The 21961-nt window shown below is 41.7% G+C and overlaps 1 protein-coding gene across 1 annotated transcript; it reads right to left on the bottom strand.

Moving 5' to 3' along the window:
- Window positions 1–660: 660 nt before the first annotated feature.
- On the bottom strand, window positions 661–20022 carry LOC133459521 (RING finger protein 145-like). The gene is made up of 12 exons (XM_061739539.1): window positions 19868–20022; window positions 15303–15554; window positions 10598–10706; window positions 10196–10287; window positions 8664–8899; window positions 8311–8486; window positions 7770–7910; window positions 7503–7685; window positions 6594–6741; window positions 6225–6347; window positions 4741–4974; window positions 661–4651 (listed from the first exon to the last, which is right to left on the bottom strand). Exons 2-12 carry the CDS (start codon window positions 15484–15486, stop codon window positions 3995–3997), a joined length of 2283 nt encoding a protein of 760 aa, XP_061595523.1. The 5' UTR covers window positions 15487–15554; window positions 19868–20022; the 3' UTR covers window positions 661–3994.
- Window positions 20023–21961: the final 1939 nt, after the last annotated feature.

Genomic DNA, 21961 nt, shown 5'->3' with positions numbered 1-21961 from the left:
GAAGTGATGTACCCATAGTGGGGAGACTAATGGAGTCTGGGGTTCCTGCAGTTGGTCTGGTGTAGGGTCAGAAACGTTAGGTCAGCTGAATACTGAATATACTGAATGTCCAGGTTATTCCATGAATTGATTTTCTTCCCCCCAATGGCACGGGCAGGATTTATCGGGCTCAAGTTGTGGAAGAGTGGTTCAAGGATCATTAGACATCCTGTTCAAGCAAGGACTGGACACCAGAGTCCAGAAATGATCAATCAATAGACTTCGAGATCTCTCTCTCTCTCAAAAGAAAGTTGGTAAGACTAAAACTGGGTTTAGTATTTTTTTTTATTTAAATGACCCCTCACTCCAAACTTGAAATTAAATGGCAATGACTGACCCAGCACTCCATATTTCACCTCTTCAGAACAGCTTTTAATGTGTGATTTGTTTCTTATCCTTTATCTCTTATCTTTTTTATCCTGTTGTTTTTAATTTTGATTTTCTTGATCTCAATGTTTTATCTTTGTGTCTGTGTCTTTGAGATCTTTTAAAAGCGCTCTATAAATACGATTATTATTATTATTATTATATTCCACGATACTGATTGTGTTTTATACACGTCTATTCAACATAAATAACATACATTTGACATGCTGCACGTCCAAAAAGTAACAACAAAAATTAAAGTTTGCAGAGTGGATGGTTCATTTTATTTGACATTCAGTTTTTGTAACATAATCAAGGCAATGCCAGGCATCCAGTCCATAACCCACTGTGGAACAGTTTGATAGAATACAACTCAGTCAGGTTTCACAGAGCAGGTCCTAAATATTTGTGTGCAAAACTAACCTAACAAAAGAAAGAAAAGAACCTGTCAGGAGTCTCGGTGAAAGCAGCCCTGAACACGATGCTCTTTCTGAGGTAAATCTCAATGCATGTGGCGGCTGTAGTAAAAATGCATTCAGCAAATGAATTACATCTGTTAGAGTCATCAATGCAAGCTATAGATTCCCTTACCATTTCTTCTATTCTAATGGTTCAAATTGCAAAAATTAAGACTGAAACAACTGGATTTTAGATAAAAGAACTTTGCTATGAAAGGATATCGGTATTCTCATTAATCTGTTACTTAAATTCAATAGAAAGAATTTTAAAATGAAAACATCCCTCTACCAGTGTTAATATTCTCGTAGCATATTATACTATTATTCCAATGAGGCATGCTGGCTTTTGTCTCATGTTCATTTGCAAGTCAGCCTGCAACATTTTATGATATGCATGAATGATATGTATATTGCAAAGGGTAATGGAAAATGCTGAATTCTTCTGGAAACTAAAGCTCCTGACAAGACAACGTGAAATGTAATGTGAGAATGGTTCAATATGAGAAACAGCACAGAAAATGTAATATTTTATAATCTAGTAAGGCTGCAACTTCTCCAACATGGAGTAAAAACAGGTATAATCAACATCTAATAAGCATCTGCCCAAATTATCATTTAATACTGCAATGCAAATTTACATACAGCTGCCAATGACAATTATTACCTTCACATTTTTATCTCAAACGATCTTTCTCTGTGCAACATGGTGTAAGAGCTCCGAAACGGGAAGAAAATCAAGCGAATGCTTACAAAGTCAGTCAATTCTCTGTATTCATTTCAGGTGCTGCATTTCAAAATCAAAGATTAAGGAATGGAGTTGTGAAGAAAAAAAAAAATTACAGATAGTTCTAAAGTTCACCTTTCAGAACCAAAATGTGCAAAAATACTTAAAATCCTACATTTCTGAACAAAAAGAAAAACAAAGAAAAAAGTCCAATCAGCATTGTCCAGGTTTAATCCTACACTGAGCGTGTATTCATGTCCAGACCTGCAGAACAATGCGTTCCTAAATGAAGACTAAAGTCATTGGGAGTAACAAGACTTTCATCAAAGGAATAATTAGTAATACTGTTAAGTACATCAAGTACATCTCCTGTCTGTCAGTGCCACGCTGATCCCACTCCTAACAGTAGAGGGCACCGGAGTGATCACACCAGCCTGAAGGCGCGTCATACAGACAGCAGAAGAAGCGACACCGACTGGTCACACTGGTCAAAGGAACTGGTTTCTCCTCAGCTCCTCGGCCTACACACGGGGAAGCTCGGCAGAAACCAAACCAGGACCGTACAAATGTATCAACACTCCTCTGGTTCAATACAGAACAAAATTTCTATACAGATTACACACAAACAGGTCGGGCTGTTTCCTTGTACACAAATATCAGAGGGTATTTGGTTGCCGACAGCCACAGAACAGCTTTGGAACATTGCTAGTATAAATGACATTAGTGCAAGTACAACCAAAACAAAAAGAAAAAGTAGAAAAAATTGGTAGCAAGGTTAGAGAGCATTGACAAAAATAAATCCTGTAGGAAGAGTGTCAGCGTGCAAGCTCTACATAATAATGCGTGCATCGGAACTCCGTATCCTCAAGTTTTAGTCTTTCAGTTAAATAACTAAACACACATTTCTTGACCATCGTGCCCCATTTTCAAAGCAAGGAGCCAACTTCGGTGTGTGCGTGTGAAAGAGGAGTTATGTGGGGCTTTGGGGGAAAAAGAAAAAAGAAAGAAGCTTTTAAATGGCTCAATTTGCTGGTAGGAACGTCTCATGGAGTGAGAGATGAGGAAACACAGAGCTCTGATGTGGTTGGATGGAGAGGGGCGATTGGCTTCTGCAGTAACAAGTTCCAACACTCACCGACATGGCAGGTGGGTTTTTGCTCGTGCATCAACTAAGCTCAGGGGCCGAGTGTGGATGAGGACATGAATGAAATCTGTGGACTTCTTTACACTCCACATTCTCACAATGTTGAAGCTACAAAAACAAACTGTAGCCACCAACTTCCTTATTCTTCCAGTCCAGCTGCACTCTGCCATGTCTGATAAAGTGGTGTAAAAATTACCTTAAAAAATAACATTTCTGTAACAGTAATACAAAACTTTGGCGATGAGTAATAGAGCAGTTTTTGCTGGGACCAGCCAAACAAGTTTGATCCAAATACTGAATTAATAGAAGAGAAAAAGCTTGACATATGACATTATTTATTGCGTGTGAACAAACTAATTTGTCCACACAGCAATGAATGACCGACCACAGCATGTGTCCTCTGCTTAGCACCAGGCTTCAGGTCATCTGATGACCCCAAGAAACAACATTCAGTCTAGTAATGAACTTATACTCTCTTAGAATCAACTTATACACAGAACAACTACCATTCAAGAGTTAAAAACAAAAATGTCTGTCAAACTCAAGAATCTGCAGATTTTATGAAATGTTACTTCTCTGTCACAGTTTAAAATGCAACCATTAATCATCTCTCGACCATCAAAGCTGTCTTAACTTCTGATCCTCAGTATGCCACGGCACATACGGGACAGCGGAGAAACTCAAAATGTACAGCGGGTAAAGTAAGGCTGCACAAACGAAGGCAGGAGGCTCCAACATTAAAAACCTGTCAGTCTTATGAGAAGGACAAACCAATGATTCTGGAAATGCTACTATCGTTGTAAAATTCAATGTAGAAAACTAGAAAACATCAACATTGAGTCATATTTTAAGATCGTGTATTTGTTTGACGTGTTGAACTCCCAATTAGAATATTACTGTGTCACTCCTGTTGCTTTGAGTTTGAATCAAAAAGACAAAACTAAGACACGAGGAAAAGTTGTGCCTGTGATGAAATCACTGCCAGCATGAGTTAAACGGGATAACTTTAGTTCATCTGTACCACGACAGCCACCTTAAAAGTACCAATGTTTTGTGAAGCTGTGAACCATTTTCATTTGATTTTTAACACCAAGTAATCAATATCTGCTTAGAAATTGTTTTGCCTCTCAAAAAGGATATGAAGGAGCTGGATTCCCCCCATGATGGGAGAGCTAAAGCTGGACAGGTACACTATAAGCACATGGAGGATGTTGATTGTGTTTCTATGTGCATGCATGTATGACGTGGGTGTGGGGAAGCGGCTCAGAGGTTTCCTGGAGGAGGTGAAGGCTCCGGGGGGCAGCCGAGCTGCTCACTATGTGATGAGGGTTCAGTGGACGACTCCTGTCCGTCCAGAGGGGAAACAGAGTTCAGCTGGGGGGCAGACTCGGGCTCAGCAGACCTTTCTGGGGGAGCTGGTACCTGGGAGGACGAGTCGTGGAGAATGGAGGGAGAAACGGAGTCAGGCGTGTACGATGTGTCGGAGGTAGAGGGGGAGGATGAGGACTGGGGATCTGCGGGCGACTGGTTCTGCTGAGAATCAGCCGCAAGCAGAGAAGGGGAACGAGAGGATGACGGAGGCCTGATGTGCAGGGGGGCAGAGTGCAAGCCAGAAGACGACGCCGTTTCTCCGGCTGGAGTAGCAAGTCCATTTCCTCCCTCCTCCTCCTGTACTGTTCCCTCCTCTGTCTCGTTTGGAGAAGCACCATCAGCTTCCTTACCGTCAGCTGGGGCTTCTCCTTGTCCTGCAGGGCTCTGATTGGCTGCAAGGACATCTTGGTTGGGTGCGCTGGGCGCTGGTGTTTGGCTTTTGAGTTGTGAATGACAAAGAGGACACGTCTCCTGGACATACAGCCATTTCTTCAGACAGCCAGCGTGGAAGAAATGACTGCATGGAGTGATCACAGCACTGTTCATGTCCTGAAAGAAATGACATTTAAAGTAAGCCTAACTTCATATTGGTCCATATTCATGCAGCAATGTAGAAAAACAGCCAAGCTTCTGCGTACCTGGAAGCAGATAGCACAGATGTCGTTGTACTGCTCCAGCTGTGCGTCGCTGGCTGTGGGAAGGCTCTTGATCTTGTTTACAGCGTCTCTTCTGAGCAGGAAACTCTGCCAGCCCAGCTGGGCTCTCAGCCAGACGTTATAGTACGAGTGGACCAGGATGATGGTGCTGCCCATCACACTCCATTCACCAAACACAGTCTCCGATACGCCGTAGCACACCACACACACAGCCACCTGGCGGGGGGAGAGGTCAGTAACGCTAGTGGAGATATGATCACATGTTTCTGTTTGCTGACATGAACAAGGGCCAATCCCAATACACCCCCTACTCACTACCACTACCCCTAAAAATCAAGCCACAAATTTTAGGGCCCTTGTAATCTTCCCAGGGCCCTGTCCCAATACACCCACTACCCAATTTTGCTTGCTACGTCACTGCGTGGTTTACGTTCGGGTACGTAAGCGACTGCGTAGTTACGTTTGCACATACGTCACACCATATCAGGAAGCCCAGAGCTAAAAGCTGTTTTAATTTCAGCTGTAGCGCTGTTAATATGCCACTTTATTAAGTTTTAATATTGTTTCAGGCGTAAAAGTAACCGTTAAGATCCCCAACCTGGGCTCAGTTTATCCAAATAACGCCTGTTAAGAAATTTGATCCGATATTTTCGGAGAAGAGCTGCGGGCTTGGAGCGGCAGCAGCAGCTCACGGCCGGGTCAACCTGCACCGTCGTCCCGGGGAGAAACCTGCAGCTCTGTGGAGAATTACCGCTGGCTGAAATAAATCATTTAGGAAGATAAATGTTGGTTTAATAGATGAAATCTAACAGTTGTAGCTACGCCTGTTAAGAAATTTGCTCCGAAAATTTCGGGATGATGATGCCTGCTGGCTCGCGAGCTGATTGATGGTTCCGCGATAAATCGACGCAGAGCCTACGGCGTACGGCGTGCGTCGCCGCGTAACCTACGCCGTAGGCTCTGCGTTGGTGTAACGCGGAACCATCAATCAGCCTTTATTCTGGCGAGGTTTGAAAAAGACTTCGACACAACGGGCAAACGAGTGATTATGTACATTCACTGAGTGAAAATTATGAAAGTAAAATATATATTTCTCACTAGAGATGTAATCAAAACGCATTTTTATGCAGAAACTAACTCAAAATATTGATTTTATTCACACATAAGAAATGTCCGCCATGGTTTTTTTTTTTTGATTCAGTGCAAATGACGACGAAAAGCATTCTGGGAATTTTTCTGGCCCTCGGTCAGCTAGTCAGCATCTGAAAACCCTCAATCCGTAGGGCTAGATTGATGTCCCCTAACCCTCGTTTAAGCCACTACCCGTAGATGCAAAGAGGAATTGGGACACCACTACCCTCACGGGAACGTGCAAAATTTAGGGGTAGGACTGAAAAGTAGGGCTGGGGGGGGATTGGGACTGGGCCCAAGGAAACCCTGTGTGTCTGTGTGCACAGGAGACTTACCAGAAACTCCAGCAATCTGTAGGTCCCATTAACATAGTAGATAACCTCATCCATGTTCTCTACCGGAGCCTTACGGAACTCTTCAACCATGAAAAGAACATAGATGAGCAAAGTACCAAGAACCTGGAGGTGAGGAGGGAAGAGAAGAGGTTGCAAAGGATGGCTGTGAAGTCGAGTGGATTTAGCTCCATCTCCATGTGATAAATTACAGATTTCCACCAAATATGTCAGTCAGTCTGTGGCTGCTTTACAATATAAAGCACTGTTGAATGTAATTTAAGCGAATAAAGAAATGCAGTGTGAAAACACCAAGCAGTGGAGAATACCAAGTCAAAAGCAGTCCAATGATTTATCTGGAGAGTGCCTTACCTGCAGGGAGGTGAGGATTGATGACGAGATAATGATGAGCAGCCAGAAGTCCATGTGGAAAAACTGGCAGATCATATAGGCCATGTAGGCTGGGAAGATCAGCAGGAAGAGGCATAGAGACACTGCTCGGAAGTGTTTCCACAAACTTCTACAGGACCAGCAGAGCCATCGAAACAGACAGAAAATACGTTAAACTGTGTTAACATGGACATTCTGATCAGGTCTGATCTGATTAGGTTGCAATTCCTGTTTCTAAAATGATTCCCTCGTTTTTGGTTTACAAGCACGTCAACTGGTTTTGACTTTAAAGGGGACCTATTATGGATCTAATACCTATTTTAAACAGGCCTTGAATGTCTTAAAAACAAGCTTTTGATTGTTTTTGCTAAACAAATTAGAAATTCAGCCTCTGAGCCATGTCTCTATCTTCCCAGTCTCTAACCTCATTATCTATGCAGGATTCTGAGTGGGCGGGGCTATGATAATGAGGCTCTGTGCTGATTGGCTGCCTGAATGACGCGATACACCGCTACGAAAAAATGGCGGAATCTCCGGCCGGTGGAGTTAGTTATTAGTGGTTTCACGCATCGGAGGCTAACCGATGTAAATCACATTTTGGTTACGTAACGATGGGAGCAGAATCTTATTGGCTCGTAGATCCACATCACACTGGACGGCTCATCCGGCGGCTGTACAGACACCGCAGAATCTGGTTGTTTCCACCTTCTGTGAGTTGGCAGGCTGAGGGAAGACCACTTTATATATGTAAAGCAAGAAAAAACCTGTTTTTCATAATAGGTCCCCTTTAACATGCACTGCCAATATTCCCGAAATATAGAGTTAATATTCTTGAATGGCAGGTGGCACTCTTAATGTACAAGTTGTAATAAGTTGCTGGGTTTCTCTTACTTGTCTCTAGAGGCTCCCAATGCCAGAACTATGGGATCAGCTATTTCCAGCATGGACTGCAGAATGGAAGCAACAACAATGAAGAGGATGATGGAGAGGAGGAAGGCTCGATGGATGACCTGTAGTTCTATCAGGCCAGTTTGAACAGCAAGGATCAGCAGGGTGATGCCTTCTGTCATCCCTCTGTGTACACACAAAAAACAACCTAATAAAAAAGTAGCGTTATGTGCCTATAGAAACCCTCAACAAAAATACTCTTTAGCTAACCTGTGCATGGTGTTGTCATTCATAAAGGCTCTGTAACCTTGTAAGTAGAACTTGCACAGAGTGAGGACTCCCAGGGCGATGAAGGAGACGGTGAAAACCAAACCCAGCAGGGAGTACGGTGTGCTACAACATTCTGCAATACTGAGATTATGGAGGGACAGGAGAAGGAGACAAACAGAAAAGGTGGAAAGAGAACAGTGGTTGTAAGAAAAGGCAACAAAGTCCAATAAACAAGACACAAAAACACAAATGTTGATTTTTGCTCCATGTATACTCTTTGAATTGTGATAATTGTGTTTAAACATCTTGACTCTATCCTCACAAGTAAAAGAGCTCTAGCTGTGAAGGAAATGTCTACGTTGGTTAAGACATTCAACAATAAGATATTCTTTATGCCAATTCATAAGAATGTACAATATTTTCCAAAATTAAATGTATTACATTTAATTTACACTTTTATTTAATGTAGTTTGTAGTAAATAAACATGCCACTTCATATGTAATACAACAGGCAGTTGTTGGACATCCTTGATCTTCTCACCTGGTAAGAAAGAGGAAAAGCAGCCTTTCCCTTGAGGTAGGTTGGTCTCTGGTGCTGAAGTAGGAGTAAATCTGCAGAGCAAAGAGCAGGAGCCAAAAACACATGAAGAGAACTGGAAGGACCAGCTGGTTCCAGAGAGACATCCCTAAAGCGAGCAGGCCGTAGACCTCCACCACCTTGGGGAAAGAGAAGGACAAAAGGTACAGAATTGTTGAAGGAAAAATGAAGTCATTTTAACAAAACACCAAACAATATTGATATTACGTGTAAGGAAATATCTCAGAACTGTAGCTGTAAGGCGGTAATAAAACGTGAGAGGCTTGCAACATATGGCCTCATTAGTGGTTCATTACCTGAGCCAGCTCTCTGTAGGCCGTCTTGGCCAGGTTATATGGGACCAGTAAGTTAGACGCTAGGAAGTAAATAACCTCCAGGCCTGTGAAGATCATGGAGAACTTGTTGATGAAGACAATGGTCTCCAGTGGAACCAGACACAATCTGGCCACCAGGGGGAGAAGGTGAGCAGAAAAAAGCCAAATCCTCTTGGTCTGCATCACACAGGAACACAAGGTGCACACCACCAGCTGACCTGAAACGCAACGCGAAGAATGCACACACTGCTGACTGTGTCATTTTAGAACATTTTAAAACATTTTAGAAAACCTCTGCTTCGCTGGGAATTAGTCTTTTCATCAGAATATTTTCCCTCAAGTAATTATAAATGAAGCACAAAAAATTGTGCCACATGTGTGCCACATACAGTACCATTCACACCTCAGTGTGATGGCGGTTGTATTTAAATGATAATGAACGACCACGCACTAAAAAATAAATGATTAAATGGGATTTTGGAATAAAGAATGAATAAAAATCTGATTTGAGCATTAAGACCTGCCGTGTGAAGGTAGTCCAGATACTTTAGAATCCTGGTTTCACCAAAAAAGCTAATTATAGGAGGATTGAAGAGAAAGGCAATAACTTCTGGATCACATGTTTAATTAGCCATTCATTCTCCATTACTTATAAGGATTCCCAAAAAAACATATCACGCAAATTTAAAAAGAAAAACTTTGCACATTTTTCTCAGGGCTTATTAGCTGGATAATGATTTTGTAAATATAGTGTATGACAGTATTAAGAAAAATCTACATCTACATGTTTAACTGAATAATCTTTACAAAACGTGCTCTCCCAAGACAGCAAAAAGTTTAACAACAATTTAATATTGAGTACTGAGTTTCAGTTACTAGCGGGTGCAATAATTCAACGCTAAATCTTTTTTCTTTTGTTTTTAGTTCACCTGAAATTTCATAATGATATTTGAGGTTGTTTTTTTTTTTCAAATTACATGGCCCCACCCCACTCTACATTACATTAACGTAAACACTCCACTTCTGACCTTATGCATCACATTAATGCACATCCTGGGTCACCTCTGTACAGACTCATTACTCCGGCACTTTAAAACCAACATGTTGTACATTTTTTCCTTTAATATTATTTGCTCTTTTGTATTACACCAATCATCACAACAAATCCCTTGTGTGTGTTAAACTACTTCCACTCCATGACAATGAGATCCATTGATGCTGCAAGTTACTAGAATTAGTACACAGTAACTATTGTTTTGTCTTAAAACCTGCCAAAGATATAATTTAATATACACATTTTGGCAAAAAGGGCTTTAGGACCAACAGATTTTAGGTCAAGAGTTACAGCAGCATACAATGTCATTGTGGTCATAAATGGGAAAAGAAAAAGGGGAGGAAAAAAAAAAAAAACTTGGTGTAAAGGTGTAATAAATGCCCATCTCAAGGATGAGTGAACTTAAAATAAGAGCAAGTGAGTGAAAAAGGTTTGAATGCATGAATGTGTAAAAGTATACCTATGAGTGCAGTGGTGAATCTGTTCATGGAGAGAGGTTCCAGATACACAGGTCCTTCATGGCCAGAGTCCAGTTCACTGCGAACATAATCCCTGAAAAAGAAGTCACAAATGCAGAGCATACACACAAATATGTCATGAGCTGTTATGTAACGGATACACAGTAAAGCGTCACATGAACTACCACAGGAAAAACTCAAAGTAGGTGAAGTATCTTGTAGGTTTTGCCTAACAGAAAATAGATAACATTGTACTGCCCTGCCACCACTTGCTAAATGCAAATCTAAAAACTGTAACAGAGTGGCATTGGTGAGGCTGTCGTTATCAGACAATAGAGCCACCTAAATCTGAAAAATTCAAAGTTAAATTAAAGTTTGGGAAATAGATGTGTGTATGTGTGTACCTGGAGACTTGGTGACCAGCAAACAGCAGCAGGGCCGTCAGGACATACAGGTAGAGTTTAACCAGATGCTGCCGAGGCAGAGTCAGGAGCACCAAGCTCAAGATGTAACCTGACAGGAAGTCACATGAAATTCAGAAAGAAACCAAATGCATTTTACAATCCTCTCTACCATTTCCTGTTAGTAGACACTGCTGTTTTTTCAGTCCCAGAAAATTCATGTATTCATTTTGCATTTTTGACATGGTTTTCTGCAATTGGATCAAGCTACTTTAACATATTCTACACGTGACTGCTATAAAAACAGCCTTAGCAAAGCAGTGCAACACATAAAAAAAACAACTTTCCAGAAAGGTTTCCATGCAGAGCAACAATTGCTTCAGTTTTACTGCCTTGTTCCCTCTTTCCTCTCCTGGTCGACCCACAGACCTCATCAGCACATACCAGGCCTATTGGCTCATGGACCAGCTGCAGCCAAGTAGGAAACTAAACTCAACGCTGAGCTTATTGCTACTTTTTGAGCTATGCAGAGAAAAAGAATGGGAGTACGGCTTTTCTGTGCAAACTGTGATGTTGTTCTAACCTTATTTTATGTCTTCACGGTTGGATTTGTGATGAACAGCAAACCTACTCAAAAACCAATATTTATGGTGAATAAAGTCTACTCATATTTTAATCCTGAGACACCATTAGGAATGTTTTTAAGATATGCATGACTGTACTAACACACTAATTTAATTATATCACTGTCATCATTACCATAATAATAAAATATATTTAAGCGCCTTTCATGAAGCACACTTTATAACAAACAGATAAAACAATGGATAAAATCCGCATAGAATGAAAGAAATGAAGGACAATGTAGTTGGATAGGTGAGTCTTGAGTCTGGATATGAGGATGGGAAGAGAGTGAATATTGCGGGTGTCAGGTGGTAAGAACTTCCAGAGTTTGGGAGCAGAGCTGAAGGGCTGAAGGCGGGCAGAGGGGACGGAGGTGGATGGAGGAGGAGGAACTGAGAGAGGGTTGGAGTGGGGAGTTGGACCAGCTCAGAGAGATATGGTGGGCTGAGGTTATGGATGGCCCTGAAGGGGAACAGGAGGAGTTTGTAATTAATTCTCTGGCAGACTGGGAGCCCGTGGAGCTGCTGCAGGATGGGGAAATGTGATGGAATGATGGGGTTCTGGTTATGTTGCAGGCAGCAGAGTTAACGACCAGTTGGCGCTTGTGGAGGGACTTCTGGGGGAGACCAAAGAGGAGAGAGTTGCAGTGATCCATGTGGGAAGGGACGGGACGCTGGACGAGGATTGAGGCAGTGTGGATGGTGAGGGAGGGCTGGAGTCGGTTTATGTTACAGTAAGCAGGCCGGGGATTGATATGGGAAGTGAATGACAGTGTGCTATCGAGGATGACACCCAGACTCTTAACCTGAGGGGAGGGGGAGACTGAGGAGCTGGCAGTGGTAAGGGCTAGGAATGGGAATTGATAAGATTTTTATGATTGTAATTCCATTTTTCGATTCTGCTTAACGATTCATTTCTTTATTGATTCTCATTTGGAAAAAAAGCACATCAATGAGGCAAATGGTGCTAATATGATCGGCAGTGCTCCTTAGTTAATTAGTTACCTGCAGTATTATTAGTCAAAGACATGCTAATGTTGCTGGCACGGATCGAAAACACGACATTCATTGATTGTTATTGCTGCTTACATGTTGGTAGTATTTCCTCCCTTTGACGAAATATTCACTTGGCAAGTATTGCAAGTTGCCCTGTCTTTTTTACTGAAATGTGACCAGACTTTCGAGCGTCTGTATCGCTTGGGCGCCATGTTTACTGTTGACTGCTGGCTTACGAACGACTGGAATTGAAAAGGGAATCGTTTGTAAAACTTCCAAGGAATTAAAACACTGGGAACCGGTTCTGAACGAGAACCGGTCCTCGATTCCCATCCCTAGTAAGGGGGGAGCTGTCAACTTTGGATAATGATGATTTTGTGCCAATGAGATGAAGCTCAGTTTTTTAAGTGTTTAATGAAGTTAATTGAAGTGAACCATGATTTGATCTCAAATAAGCAGGAGGTGAAGGAGGAGGGTGAGGGCAGAGCTAGGGGTCATCAGCGAGGCAGTAGAAACGGACATTGAATTGGCAAAACATATTTATGAGGTGAAGGCAATAAACCCTTTTTGTGTTTGTAAACAATGATGACGTAGAACGTATGCGCGCGCATTTTGGCAACGGAAGTACGGCAGAGATGAACAGCGTGTCAAGCTCTGCAAGGGGATTATCAACTAAAGATCGAGAATTTTACCTTAACAAGTTGACTTTGACAAATAGTGTCCGACTTCCAGATCCGTGTTCTATTAATGAGTGGGTTGAAGACGTTAGCAAGTGGCCAAATGGGTTGTCGTACCCGGGTGGTCTCTCTCCCCTCACCGCGGAGCCTCCAACCCGGACTGAGAGGGTCATGAGCGGCCAGCGGATCCCCGAGCTCCCGGAGCGGCCCCAGAGGTTCTGGAGGATCCGGAGCGGCTACCGGAGGTTCTGGATGATCCGGAGCGGCCCCGGAGGTTCTGGAGTGGCCCCCGGAGGATCCGGAGCGGCTCCCGGAGGATCCGGAGCGGCTCTGGCCGGTCCTGGAGAGTCTGCGGCGGCGGGCGGAGCGGGTGTGCGGGGTCCCCGGGGCCGGAGGGGTCCCCCCCAGGTCCGGGAACCCCGCCGGCTTCTCCGACCGCTTCCTCCTCAAGTTCCTGCGGGCCAGAGACTTCGATGTCCCGCTGTCCCTGAAGGTACGAGGCGCCGCAGGAGTACCGGTTGTTCTGAAATGGTCGCGATCATGTCGGAATCCTATAAAACTTTAGTCCGCCGGTGGAATAGCGATTCGTACAACCGTATACGCAACAACCAGACATGTTGATGCTGGGAACAGTTTGTTAAATGCTTGCTTTCAGTCAGAACTGCTGGAGAACAACGCCACTTCTGTTGCCAAGATGCGCGCGCAACATTATGTGACGTAGGCTGAAAAAGGGTCTATAGGTGGCGAAGAGAAGGGGCCCCAGGGCTCCTGTGGTGACTGGGGAGGGGTTGGATCTGAAAGATTTAAGCTGTTTGAACTGAGCGGGGCCTGTGAGATAAGAATGAAACCAGTGGAGGGGGGTGTGGGTGATGCCCACACCCCCCTCTTTTGAGGATGGTGAGTCTTTTGAGGATGGATGGAGTGTGAAATGGTGTCAAAAGCCAGACTGAGGTCAAGGAGAATGAGGCTGGAGAGTAAACGAGGGTCAGGTGCAGTGAGGAGATTGTTAGTGATGTCGAGGAGGGCGGTTTTCGCTGGTATGACAGAAAACCAGACCGGAAAGGCTCATAAAGGGAGTTCTGAGCTAGGTGAAAGTGTAATTGGGAGGCGACAATTTTGGAAGATTTTGGAGATTAAGGTTAGGTGAGAGATGAGGCAGAGTTTAGAGCAGTTGTTGGGATCTGAACCAGGTTTTTCCAATATTGGTGTGACAGCTGCAGTTGAAAAGTGATGGAACATTCCAGTGGTAAGTGAAGAGTGGAAGATGGCAGAAAGGCGGGGTAGCAGAGAGGGGGTTCAGGGTTTGACCAGAGTTGTGGGGACCGGATCGAGCTGGCATGTGGAGGGCTTGGAATTGCTATGAAGTTGGAGATTTCGGTCACGTCAGGAAGTAGAAAAGCTGGAAAAAAGGCTGGCAATATAGTAGAGGTTTAAGTGGAGAGAGAGGCAGGGGATTTAAGGACAGCTGCTGGTGGATGTTGTGAATTTTGTTATTGAGAAACATTATTAACCTCGTGAGATCTGGTGGGTTTTTTTTCTTGTCACTTTGGGCCCACATTAAGAAATAATATCATGACATAGACAACAAAACATGTGATGTCCACATGTGTGTAGGACAGGTCTCAGGAGGTTAAAGAATTACAGGAGTCAGTTGAGTACAGATGAGGGGGGCAGGGAGTCAGGTGGCTGGAGAATATCAATAAGCAATGAAAATATGTTATTGTCAACTTGTTTAACATGTTACGGATTTCTTTTTTAAGAAATGCAAAGATGGGTTTTTGAGTATTATAACAAGGATTTTAACACTTTTTTTCCTACATGAAGAATTATTAACTAGCAGGTGGAAAAACAAATTGCTTAATGGCAGTCACAATAGGAAAGTTACTGTGGTTCTGCAGAGCTGCAAATATACTTAACCTTATTATAGTAATTCTGACTAGGATAGATGCCCCGCACCTCCCGAACTGCTAAATTATTTGCGCAAATATGGATTGAGGCGTAGTTTTTTCATACAATTATTTGCCAAATATTGGGAAATCAGGTGGTTCTGTCACACCTCCCCATCAGTACAAAGCAGCATCCCAGCTTGGTGTCAACAGCCACATCTGAGTATTTTGACAAAGTTGAGTACAGAACACTGACATGGCTTAAAGTGTAAAAAGAAATCACACATCTCCAATCAAAAGGATTGTTGGGAATACGTTGGCCATAAAATAAAGTACGGATTTCGATAACTTGGTAAATGGTGTGCTCTTTATACGCAAAAGGCAATCAAATATGAAATACAGTACCTGCTGCAAAAAGTAGAAAAAATTTGTAATGCGTCCTCTATACAAATGACCAAAGATATACATGTAATGTAAAACCCTACATATTTGCATGCGTGTGTGACAGCGATACATCAGTACTTACCTACATAGTGTAGGTAGAGTGCCAGATATTTGTACTGAAACAGAGGGTTGTTGGAAAGGCTGGAGCGCTGGATCTTCTGGAAGAATGAACTAACATCCCAGCGATACAGGACGTCCAGCAGCATGATGCTGGGAACACGCAGGCCCACGTTGAGCACCGCCTCCACACGGTCCTTCACTGCCATGGTCTCAGATTATCCTCTGATCTACAGGCAGAACTGACCACAAAGACGGCACGTTGATTGTGGGTGCTCTGTTGGAAAAAAGTCAAATTGATATTAGGTAGTTACAGAAGATGTCAGACAAGAAATTAGGTAAAACGATGATGGACCGATTAGGAACAGAAAAGGGGGATTAATGAAGGTCAAAGGAAGGCATTGTTACAAGTGAAGTCCAGATGTAATAAAAAAACGAGAGCAAATAAACTAACTCATCATGTAAAAAAATTTAAAAAAAGATTTTTTTTCTTCTTTTTTTACAGGAAAGATTCTATACCAGAACAATAGCTTTTTTGTCTGTGGACTTAAGTGAGACCGGAATACAACACTCACTATCTGCCACAGAATAAGTGCAAATTAAATTAGCAATTAACTTTTATTTTGACTCATTGTACACCTGAGCGTGTATAGTTGCATGTGATTTCAATGAAAACAATATTTGATAAAGAAATGTGAATATTAGCATAATGACAGAAATACATGGATTTTCTTACCAACATTGAGGGGTTAAAAATAAACGTACAACAAAAAAAACCTGTTCAAAATGTTTATTTTTAAACATAATGCAGTGGAAATGTGTTAAAATCTGAGTACAACTATACTGCTGTCACAGGAAATAAAAGGGTATATCAGTCAGGTGCTGCGTATCAAATGCACTTGATTTACTGATCATCAGCAAGTGGAAGCCAAATCTATAATCATGTAGATTCTGGTTTCCAGTCCTGTTGAATTAGTTTTATGGATGTGAAATCTAGTAATGGAGACCAAAACTGTTTTTTGAACCAGTATTTAAATATGTTTATTTATTAAACTGTTGATATGAAAATGTCTCTTTGGGAGTGACAAGGACGGATAGGATCAGGAATGATCAGCGGGACGGCACATGTTTTCATCCACTTATATTGTTAAAACCACACAGCTGGATGTGCTACCGACATTGCCTCAATCTATCAATTACTGTATAATAAATAAATTGTGGAGTATTTAAAAAAAATAGATAATTAAAGTTCTTCTGAAAAAAATCCAAACCAGCAAAATCGATAGGCAGGTCACACTCTAGATCTGTAATGGGGATTGGCCAAGAAAATTGCAAGCACAGCATCTCTATGTATAGCTTTTATATTATCATTATAGAAACAAAGGCTATAAAACTTGACTTTAGAACTTGCTTTGGAGCAATGAATGTGGCCTGACTAATCTGTAGCTTCTCCTTTGTGTAGCTGAACCTTCTCTGAACCTCCAGGACTGTGGTTTTAGCTTTACATAGGAGTCAAAAACTGAGTTGGATCAAAACATTTGATCAAAGTTGTTCTAAGACTAGAAGGATACTGCTACACAACTCTGTTGGTGACACAGTCATTTGTATCAGGGTCTGCAGGGAAACATTTAAAACATACAGGACAGTGGCTCTTGAGGACCTGGAATAAAGAACACACTGATCTAAAGTGTGCTCATATGTAGTAGTAGTAGTAGTAGTAAACCTTTATTTTACCAGGCAAGAATTGCTAAGAATACATTCTTATTTAAGGCAATGGCCTGGTAGGAGGTGAAAAGACCTCCTACCTCCCATATAGGCAACAGACTCTAAAATCTACCTCAAAGATCATGTACAACAATATAAGAAGCCAACAGCTTCATTACAGTCTATGACCAAGTTCAAGTTCAAGTTTATTTGAGATACATCATTGCATAACAATATGAATAATGATGTTTCTTACACTTTGACACAAGAGGACCGCTCTTATTGAGAAAAAAATAAAAAATAAATATCAACTGTAAGACAATGCTAAAAAAGTTCATTTTACTTCTGATAAAGCTTGTACGCTCTCGGGAGGAACGACATCTGGTGCCTTTTTGTGTGACTCATAGGTTGTGTGAGTGTCCTTCCATTGCGTAGTGTGTAGCGACTTGTATTTGCAGACAAAATGTCTCTCTCCCTACATTTGTGTTCATTTTAAATCTATAGGAAAAATAATAATAATAATAATAATAATAATAATAATAATAATAATAATAATACTTACGTAAAATAGTCAGATATGGATTTGCGTGAACCATGAATTTTGGTTTTAAGAAAGATGAAATAGCCACCATGAATCTATATTATTGCGCTGTCTGAAAGTTAACATGATGCAAAGATAGAAATGATAAATGTATAAAACAAATAAGTCAAATACAAGGTTTCATCAATTCACAAAATAGAAAAAAATTTCAGCTGCAACCCACATGAGTCTTGACAAAATTCAATTTATGTTATCACTGATCAAATCAAGGGCTCTACCAACACACACCTCAAATAAATCATAAACAAAACTCACTTTTATCGTCATGTCAACGAAACGCAGCTACTCTCTTCAATCTCTTAATATACTGAAAACCTTTTCATGTTAATCATCTGTTGCTCCAAGGCAATGTCATTAAAATGCATTGTCTGCTTAAACAATCCTGCTGACTATGAAAAACCGCCAAAGACATCCTGTTTGAAAACACAACGACCTCCAACAAATCAGTTATTGTTGATTAAAAAAACACTTGAACTAAATAAGAAAAAAAACAATTGCAAGCCTCCAGGTTATCGTGATGCATAAATGATGGCAATAAAACTTTGACTCCAAAAAGAAATCCCCTGCTCTCTTCTAAAATCATTTGTTTACAATGCTGCAATTTAAATACAGCAAAGATGTTTTTTTCATACATGTGCATTTTTCATATTGCTGTAACTTAAGTAAAAATATTGACCTCAGATAGCTTCTTTTTTTCAAATAAAAAAAAGTCCTTAAACTAGTGAATGATGCTCAATGTGATCCATTTACAAGAAAATTGCCCAACCTAAACTTTCAGCGTGTCACTTAAAATACAACTTTCTATTCTTGAAATTCGTGTAAATCTCCAGGCTAAAACCCCTGAAAAAGTTTCCATCTGTTATTATCCTTTCAGCCTTGGGACAGGATCCTGGTAACTTACATAACTGTGAATTCACTGGACAGAGGTGGCTCTGCCGAATCCAACATTATGTAACATGGCCATCTACCACTGTATTTTTATCCGTCTTAATCCATTCAGGCTATAGGGTATGATGTGTTGGTACTTGAGCTTGCAAGGTATATCCTTACCATTACTGATTCAGCTGAATCATAGGTGGAAGATTGAAGTCAGAGGCCCATACAAATATGTGACCTAAATATTTAAGAATGTCAGATGCAAAAATGTCTAATACTTTCCCCTATTATTGTATGTTCCTGGCTTATATTAAAAGGATACTTCAATGCATTTTAAATGCATTTTCAAGGGATTGAAGTACATGCAATGTATTATATAGGGTCACAAATGTGACCAACAGCCATTTACCAAAAACGGTATAATCTAGCAACAACTCACTTGACAAGGCTTGATCAACAGTTTGATAAAATGACAGACTGTGACATTTGTTTCACAAACACCAATGTTTGTCGCTGTATTGTGTTGAGAAACAGTGAGCACAATAAATGCAAAGTATGGTCAAATAAATGTAAGAAATTTTTGCAGTAGAAAAAAAGCTAAAGAATATGACAGTTCTGCACAATTTAGTGTTAGAGCCTGAATTATGGTTACGCGTTAAACTTACGGCGTAGGCTCTGCGTCGTTTTAACGCAGAACCATAAATCAGCCTTTAAACCTACGGCGTAGGCTCTGCTTTGGTTTAACGCAGAACCATAAATCAGCTTTAGTCTGGTGGATGAGCGAGTGCTGCATCGGCTGTTGTACGTGCCATGAACTCTAGTAACCCCTCTGTCTCGACGGGAGGATCTGCAAAAACACACCGCGACAATTTACGATCCAGACAAATCAGTACGCTGCATGTGAAAACGACATGTTGCATGAAGCCCAAGAGGCAGCCAGAGACGTGTTGTTGTTGACACGGCCGGTCTCCCATGACAGTCCCTGCTCCGAGGGGATGAGCTGCATCAGTGGAGCTAAAGGCTGATTTATGGTACCGCGTTACACCGACGCGGAGAAAACGGCGTAAGGTACGCGGAGACGCGCACCGTACGGCGTGCCCTACGCCGTAGACTCTGCGTCGATTTAACGCACACTATAATTCAGGCTTAATGTAGCACTGATGTCAACTCACATCGAACACACTTCAACACGACGGGGAGGACAAAAGCCGTCCCCGAAATATTCACCTGGCTCTGGTACTGATAATAACGCTCATAAATGTTCATGTTACTGCTTATAAGTCCAAGCATTTGGTGATTATCCAGACTGTCGTCGCCCATCAGGTCCACCTGAAGCGCAGCTAAATAGCACTAGTTCCAGCTTCAGCTGCACGTCTGGGGGTTACTTTCATCTTTATTGAAGAACTTACGTTTCAAGGACGATGTTCGCACAATGAACAACGGTTTGGAAGTCCTTCTCGGGTCGTGTATCGATCATCTTAACTCGGCACCGCCCGAGCTAACGGTCCTCCGGCGGGGAGCGCTTCACAGCAGAGAGACGCGGCCCGTCCGCTCATGTTCCCGGCAGCCATTACCGCGGCCCGGGGAGGCTCTGCGCCTGCGCACTAAGCCCGCCCGCTTAAGCCTCAATTATGGTTCCGCGTTAAATGGACGCAGAGCCTACGTAGACTACGGCGTAGAACCGCGGTACCCTACGCCGTAGGCTCTGCGTTGGTGTAACGCGGAACCATAAATCAGCTTTTCCACGGTTCCTACATGTCTAATACATAAGTATTTTTCATCTTTAAAGTGTATGGAGAAGAAGAATACGGTGAAACTTTGCAATTTAGTAGAGGAACTTAATCTCGCAAAGTACCCCGAGCTGTCATGTCTTTTCTTTTAATGTATTTATATGACTTTTCACTCTCTATCTTACTTTGTGTACTGCCAGCTGCCTACCTACGTGCTTTCTGCATTATTGTACCATGCCATTACTGTTTGTAACTTGTTAAATTTTGCTTATATATTAAAACAACTTTAATACGAGTGTAAACGGCATTCTTACATGAAGCTGTTTTTCTTTTACTTCTGAGAGCTCAAATAGCAATCGGAGAAAATAAGGTTGAATTGCTAAACTGTTGATAGTTTTGTTGAAGGAGCAGGTACTTCTGGGGTTGTTTTACTGTGTCCATAAGATAATAATAATAATGATAATAAAAAATAATAAGCGATTTTCTCAGAGAAGATGAGAATAAATCTTTCTGCTGTAATAGAGTATCAAAATAAGTAGACATGGGTTGAACAAGCTTAAACTTAAAGTGCTTGTGAGACTAGTTATTTACAGTTACCGTGAATACAGTATTTTTTCTTTCTTTCTTTCTTTCTTTCTTTCTTTCTTTCTTTCTTTCTTTCTTTCTTTCTTTCTTTCTTTCTTTCTTTCTTTCTTTCTTTCTTTCTTTCTTTCTGGGTTTTGAGTAGCTAAATGTCTGACAGACAATAGTGGACAGACTGAATGTGTAGTCGTCCAACATATGAGCTGTAGAGCTCATTTACTGAATAACTTCTTACTGTGGCTGAAATCATTCAAACCAACGTTTGCTTCCTTTGACTACCGTTACATTTAATTTAAAAAAAAAATACAAGTTTACCAATTATAAAACTTTCACCTTGGAAAACATCTCTTTCTAGGTTTTGAATATCATGTCTTAATAAGTCTGTTAAGATCATTTCATCCAGGTGACAGCAAGACATGGAGATGGATCCACTGGTGGAGCTGCAGAGCTGCAGAGCTGAAGTCACTACGTCTTTATTGGAGCAGCAGCATGATGTCATGAATATTGATGAATCTCTTTTTCACTGGTTCTGTTGGACTGTTGGAACCTGCATCCTGGTGGTTCAGCTCACATCTTTTATTCTTCATTCAGGTTGGAGGACTGCAGGTTGTCAGAGATCAGCTGTTCTTCTCTGGTCTCAGCTCTGAAGTCCAACCCCTCCCATCTGAAACATCTGAAACATCTGGACCTGAGCAGGAACCAGCTGCAGGCTGCAGATGTGGAGCAGCTTTCTGATCTGGTGAAGAGTCCAGACTACCAGCTGCAGACTCTCAGGTCAGTGGAGGTTGGAGTCAGTCCTGCTGCTTCCAGCAGTTTTGTACTAAAACCAGTTGCTATCAAAGATCCAGTGTTTCCAGTGAAGCTGCAGCTTCTCAGCGGCTACTTTCCCCAGTAAAGCTGTGAGAGGAGGATGATGATGACAGGCTGCAGGATCAGAGGATCCAGATGTGTGTTGTAGACCAGTGTTGTTAAATTGACCTGACTTCCTCGAATAAATGTCCTTAGCGTCAAACTGTCCAAAAGCTACTTGACTGAAGAAGAAGAATCCAGGCTTTCATCCATCAGCCGTCCTGGACAAATAGCTGTTTCATGTACCAGCTGAGATCACTGTGGTCCAGCAGCCTCGTAGAGCTTCATAAGTCAAACTGTCATCTTCCTGGTCCAGTTGTGGGTTCTCTGCAAGTTCTTCTC

The sequence above is a fragment of the Cololabis saira genome, chromosome 14 (genome assembly GCF_033807715.1).
Source record: "Cololabis saira isolate AMF1-May2022 chromosome 14, fColSai1.1, whole genome shotgun sequence".
NCBI lineage: Eukaryota > Metazoa > Chordata > Actinopteri > Beloniformes > Belonidae > Cololabis > Cololabis saira.
This window is presented reverse-complemented; position numbering and strand designations above follow the sequence as displayed.

Coding starts and splice junctions, on each gene's coding strand:
- LOC133459521 (XM_061739539.1), bottom strand. CDS start 15,486: ATGGCAGTGAAGGACCGTGTGGAGGCGGTGCTCAACGTGGGCCTGCGT. Junction 10,288..10,597: donor GCTGGTCACCAAGTCTCCAG/GTACACACATAC, acceptor CTTCTTTTTCAG/GGATTATGTTCGCAGTGAAC. Junction 8,900..10,195: donor ATTCACCACTGCACTCATAG/GTATACTTTTAC, acceptor GTTGCGTTTCAG/GTCAGCTGGTGGTGTGCACC.